Source organism: Malaya genurostris, chromosome 2 (genome assembly GCF_030247185.1).
Source record: "Malaya genurostris strain Urasoe2022 chromosome 2, Malgen_1.1, whole genome shotgun sequence".
Lineage (NCBI taxonomy): Eukaryota > Metazoa > Arthropoda > Insecta > Diptera > Culicidae > Malaya > Malaya genurostris.
This window is the reverse complement of record NC_080571.1, coordinates 96202880-96208879: the sequence shown is the minus strand read 5'-3', so window position 1 is coordinate 96208879 and position 6000 is coordinate 96202880. Positions and strand designations below refer to the sequence as shown.

The 6000-nt window shown below is 36.2% G+C and overlaps 1 protein-coding gene across 1 annotated transcript; it reads left to right on the top strand.

Moving 5' to 3' along the window:
• Positions 1–523: 523 nt before the first annotated feature.
• Positions 524–1644, top strand: LOC131431530 (large ribosomal subunit protein eL33). The gene is made up of 3 exons (XM_058597312.1): positions 524–577; positions 976–1495; positions 1551–1644. Exons 2-3 carry the CDS (start codon positions 986–988, stop codon positions 1572–1574), a joined length of 534 nt encoding a protein of 177 aa, XP_058453295.1. The 5' UTR covers positions 524–577; positions 976–985; the 3' UTR covers positions 1575–1644.
• The last annotated feature ends 4356 nt before the right edge of the window (positions 1645–6000 follow it).

Sequence of the window (6000 nt, the reverse complement as noted above, 5' to 3'; positions counted from 1 at the left end):
ACTTAACATCGATTAAATCCATGAAGTTTGGTCGATAAAGTTAGGTGGCCCAAAATATATGAAGTGGCCAAAATACCTCTGTTACCCTACTCGCTGAGAGTAAGTCATAATAAGTTTTCTCTTCCGTCTGGTGTTTAAACGAATACCCTATTTTTCATAGCTCGATCGCAATTTATTTCAAAAGTGGATGTATACATGTTGCTTATTGGTGGTTATTTCAATAATCGTGTGAATTGCACCTGCATTTTTTTTCTTACTACAGCATATTGTGACATAAATCATATACCATATAACAAAAACAGATTATATGATGTGTACAATATATTGTAGTTGAAAAAACTGTGTTTAACGTTGAATTCTGGTTACCTCAACACTATAGATTTTTATAAAGTTCTAGCCGTACAGATTGTGATAATGAATGTTTTTGCAAAATGAAACTGGCATCTTTGTTATCTAGACCAAATCGATATGACATTTTCGACGGAAATGGATGAAACAGAAATATAGCATGACAGTTCTCAATCTGCCTCTCTCTTTTTCCGGCATCGTGTATGCTAGTAGACACATTTCATTGAAGGTACTGCGATAATTTTGCGAAAAACTTTACGAAATATATTCTCTTTGCCAGTGAAATATGTTTTCTAGTGAGCTTTAGTGACGTTACAACAATATTTGTTATAATTCGTTTGAAAAGTCTGCAATAATTTACCGAAATTGCTTGGAAGAAATCATTGTTGACAGTCGGTTAACCAAAAGAGTAGATACTTTTGACCTGTCAATATTCTCTGAAATTTGTTAAACTATCTTGTGTGGTGATATTTGAATAGATTTTAGTTGTTCATTAGTAGAACAGGCTAAATATCAGTTGAATAATGGATATATGCCGTTTAGTTGCTTCGTATAATTAATCGCAAGACGGAAATCAATTTTCATTGTGAGAAATTTTAAGATTTAAATTAATTTTTTCTGTTCTAGTGTAATTATAATGGCTGATACAGCAAAAAAGCCTGTTGCTAAAAAGGGTGGAGATAAAGCGGCGAAAAAGGGTGCTGCCGTTGCTGCTCCGGTCCCTGCTGTCAAAGGAGTGAAGAAATCGCAGACTAAGGAAGCTATCCTTGCCCGTACCCGTAAACCAAAGGGACAGCGTACTGCTAAGGCTGCTTTGCCATACCAGAAGAAGAGTTATGGACGTTTGTGGGCGAAGGCTGTGTTTACCGGATACAAGCGAGGTCTACGCAATCAGCATGAGAATCATGCTATTCTGAAGGTGGAAGGATGTCGCAATCGCAAAAATGTCCTGTTCTACATTGGCAAACGCTGCGTGTATGTTTATCGTGGAAAAGCAAAACGCAATGCGCCGGGTGCTGCGGAGAAGAAGAGCAACATTCGAGCTATCTGGGGAAAGATTACCCGTTCGCACGGTAACAGTGGCAGTGTGAGGGCACGATTCAAGACTAACCTGCCTGGACATGCTATGGGTCATCGCATCCGGATTGTATGTTATCGTCTCTATCAATGTTTAAGTTATCTAAATTATGTTTTAATTTCAGATGCTGTACCCATCCAGGGTTTAAGTTTATTTTCAACATACTGTGTACATTTAAACAAACCTCAATTAAACAGAAACATTATTTCTGCCAAAAACTGCTTTTCTATTATTTCGGAATTTGCTTTGATAAAAGCAAGACTTTCGGTGACAGCAAGCATGAATTTCTGAAGAAGTTCTAAGGTATGACGAATACGATTGGTACGAGATCTACCTCTTTTCTGTTCGTTCAGGTTTTCACTACGTGTGTAAGTGTTCTAGTTGTGACTTGATACTTTTCATTGAAATATTCGCCACTAATTTTTTGATTCTGTATTTCATTTATGCTTTATAGAACCGTGTTAATTAATTATCTTAAGCACGAAAATCGTGTGCTGTTGTTCTTGATTCGATATTTACTGTAGGTGTTTTACAGCGTAGGGCTGTTGGGGTCGCAAAAATTTAAAGAACGGTAAAATTCTGGGTAAGGGCTGTTTTTATTTCTCAATACTGTCGTCTCTGATGGAACATTTATCAAAATTTCGGTCTATTTAGGAAATACGAGGGTTCTGTACGTCTATCGATTCGAAATATTCCGATCGAATGTGCAATTTCCATTCTGCATTCCGTTCGAGTTGGGTATGAACTCGAATATCATTCGGTCGAGCTTGATATCATTCGGTCTCCTCTAGTAACCCCAGACATCATTGATCAGTACCTGGCGCCGGCCAGGCCCGAACGTAGATCGTCTGAGAAATTGGAAGGGATATTAGTCTAACACTTGTTGTTACTAGAGGCCGTATATACTACTGCGCACTCCACAAGTGTCACGGGAGAAGGATATTTGTTAGTAAAAATTTCAGTATTGGTATTATTCGTCCGCGACTCAGTATGTTCCGATTTCAAGATGCTCGGATGCACCACTAAACTCACTGACTTTCCGAGTGAACGTTTCAACAATATCCTGTATTGAAGTCCCGGGAAGTCTTGATTCACAGCTCTTATTCGAGGAAGCTGAAGAAAAATTTGCAATAATACCGCGTAAATAATAAAAACTTCCCTATTTTTTATAAATGAAATTATGTGATACAAAATAAACGAGTGAATAGGATTTAGACAAAATAGTTGATTCATTGCACTGACATATTCTAAACAGTTGTTATAAAATAATTTTAAATCACTAAATAAGGGACAACAGATTCCACGTCTCGATTCTGTATTATTTCCGATTTATTGTTTTAATTATTAAAATTATTAATTGGTTATATTGGTTGATCTGGGCAGCCGGCTACCGAGAAAAATATTTATCGTTTGAAATATTAATATCAAAAGTTTTTCTTACTATGTATTGGAATAAAATACAATTGATAGATTGAATGAAGAGATAATTTAGTAAAATAGAGTAATCAGAAGTGAAACATTGAAAATATCTGATAACTGAAAGGAAAAAGAGACTCCTGCAATTGTCGCCTTTTACGACATGGAAGCAGGAACCCAGTGGATATATTCTTGGTTCATTTTTATCCGCCGGATTCCACACGGTATCTAGGCTGGTACTGTCCGGAGAGAGCTAATATGTACAAATGAATAATCTAAATAATATAGAACGTGTAAGTAGTGTTGACAACTTTGATGGTTAGTGTTCGAAATTTCAAGTGCTCCCTAACGAGAGTCGATCGGATCAAGTCGAACGGAATAAAGAATGCAAAATTCGAACTCAAACGAAAGTGTAGATTCATTCGTATCACAAATACGTCGGATTGCAGAATCGGGGTGATTGTATCGAAAATGGTTTTATTGTTTTTATTTAAATATGCCCCTAGATAATCAATACACTTGCATACGCTTGAACAACATTTTTTCCACTTTTCTTGAGGTCCCCAAAACATAAATTTTGAACGCTTCAACAGCTTCTTCAGGAGTATTAAATCGCTCTCCAAGAAGTTTATCCTTCACGAAAGGGAGAAAATAGAATTCGTTAGGTACCAAGTCAGGATTATACGGCGGGTGGCGGGTCGAATGATTTTACGTCTTGCGTTTGTTTTCCTTATTTCAAGAAAAACTTGCAGAACAGAGTCAAAACCACATAAAATGGAGGATGAAACCTGGGTAAAATAATAGACAATAATAATTATACATAAAATATTAATTTAGTTTTTGAAGCACCACTACGAAGTTTTTTGAGGCCTATTTGAGTCAACGCCAACGTTATTAGCGTTACATGCGTCACTTTTCTGTGAATTATAGATATTAAGAAGCGTTACATGCGTTACTTTTAAGTAAGTAAGTTGTGTTACGGAGCGTTACGAAGCGTTCTTTTTTGTAAATTAATGGTGTTATATGCGTTACTTTTTCGTATATTATAGGCGCTTCGTAACGTCTAAAGCTTACTATGAAGAAACGTATGTAAACGTTTATTTCTAGTAAACTTTAGACGTTACGAAGCGTTATTTTTTGTAAGTTAAAGGCGTTACGAAACGTGACATGTGTTATTCTGTATAAGTTTATGGCGTTACGACGCCTTATACGTGTTAGTTTTCTATGAGTTGTAGGTGTTACGTGAGTTACTCTTTTACGAATTACAGGTGTTACGAAGTGTTGCATGTGTTACTTTTTTGTAAATTAGAGGCGCTACGAAGCGTTACATTCGTTACTTCAAATAAGTTTTAGGTGTTACGAAGCATTACATGCGTTAAGAGCTTAAGCAGTGTGCCTTTGAATTTATTATTAAAAAAAGCGCGACTCGTTTGTGAGTTATAGATGTTACAAATCGTTACATGCGAAATTGTTTTGTAAGTTTTAGATGTTACAAAACGTTACATGTGTTACTAGTGTTACATTCGTTACTCTTTTGTAACTTTTGTGTGTTACGAAGCGTTATATGTGTGGTATTTTTAGTAAGTCATAGATGTTAAAAAGCGTTACAAGAGGTTTGGTCAAATACAAATAATAATACCCCAATTTTTACAAATTGAACAGTCACTTATATGCAAAATCTACTGGAAAGGAAAAAAATATGAAATGATTAGAAATGATCCTACAAAGACTTGGAATACATTGATCAAAAATTAGCACGATATCTTATCGAAACGAAAACTAACTGTATCTAATTTTGAAGGAAAATGAGTATAAATATTATTCAAGTGATTTATTTGTTCTATTCTATCCACGAAGAAATCATTAGTTCTTTTCTTGATATAAGAGTATTCATTAAATTGAATTCAAATTTCACGTGGTTCAACGGCTTCAATATTTTAAATGTGATCAACAACCACGTACTCTGAGGGCCCGAAATCAGAAATAGAAACGAAAGAAAAGTTTGAGAAATGTTATGGGGCTGTAGATTACACCGTGAGATAGAGGTTTCAAAAGTCACTTGATGGTAAGCACGCAGTGGTAAGTCCTACGAAGCAGAACAGACTCTAAATCACATAAAATGGCGGATGAAAGCGGGGTAAAATAATTAATAATAATAATAATAATAATACATAAAATTGTACTGGACGATCGAAGAGAGAAAGTGCGCGAGCATGTCTTAGATTCTGCAGATGAGAAAGATGTTCTGCTACTGGATTCTAGCAAGCCTTGGGTATTACATTCCTGTAGTGGAATTTGACCTTCTGTTTCAACAGACTTCGCAGCCGATTCACAGTGTACAGAACCATTGCATGGCTGGTGCTACTGGATTCTGCACATACTTATTTAGGGCTAAAAAGACGAACGCAAGCGCACTTCGAGTACATGTTTGACTGAATCTATTGTTATACGCCAGAAAACAGAATGATTACCCGACAATAGACTGAAGTCAGTACGGGTACCTCGAAGGCCGTCTCAATGGGACGGAAAGATCACAATGTCGGTTTTCTTGGAACGGCATATTATACTTTTGGAGCATTACCTCAAATCAGCAAAAAAGCCAGTATTAGCGTGCATTAATGGAAAGATTGAAGACCGAAATCGCTGTTAAATGGCTACATACATGAAGCACATGAGCATCGCTACCATAATTAAAATCAACGGTTTAGGTTTCAATTACTAGTTCCTGAACCTGAATCCGAAACCGGTATAGCTAAAGTAAATTTGTATGACCATATACTAATTTTTTTTGTTTATAGAGGTTTTAACCTTAAGGTCATTCACCTCTTTGGGCCAGAAAAACTTTCTGACCCTATATGTGCGGGGTTGGGAATCGAACCCAAGTGGGCTGCGTGAAAGGCATCGACTTACCCAACACGCTACGATTAAACATGGAAAATCTTCAGAAATGTGTGAAATTGGGAAAGGTTAGGTTTTTTCGGACCAGCATATTTTCAAACAGAAAGCAGTGCGATAATGATTTATCGAGTACTAGAATGTTTAGCGATCGAGTACCATTTATTTTTGATATTTTGTTTGTTATTACCGGACATTTGAAAAATTGTATTGAACCAAGAATGATGCTCAATTCTAAATAAACGGTAGTTTTCGCACAACAA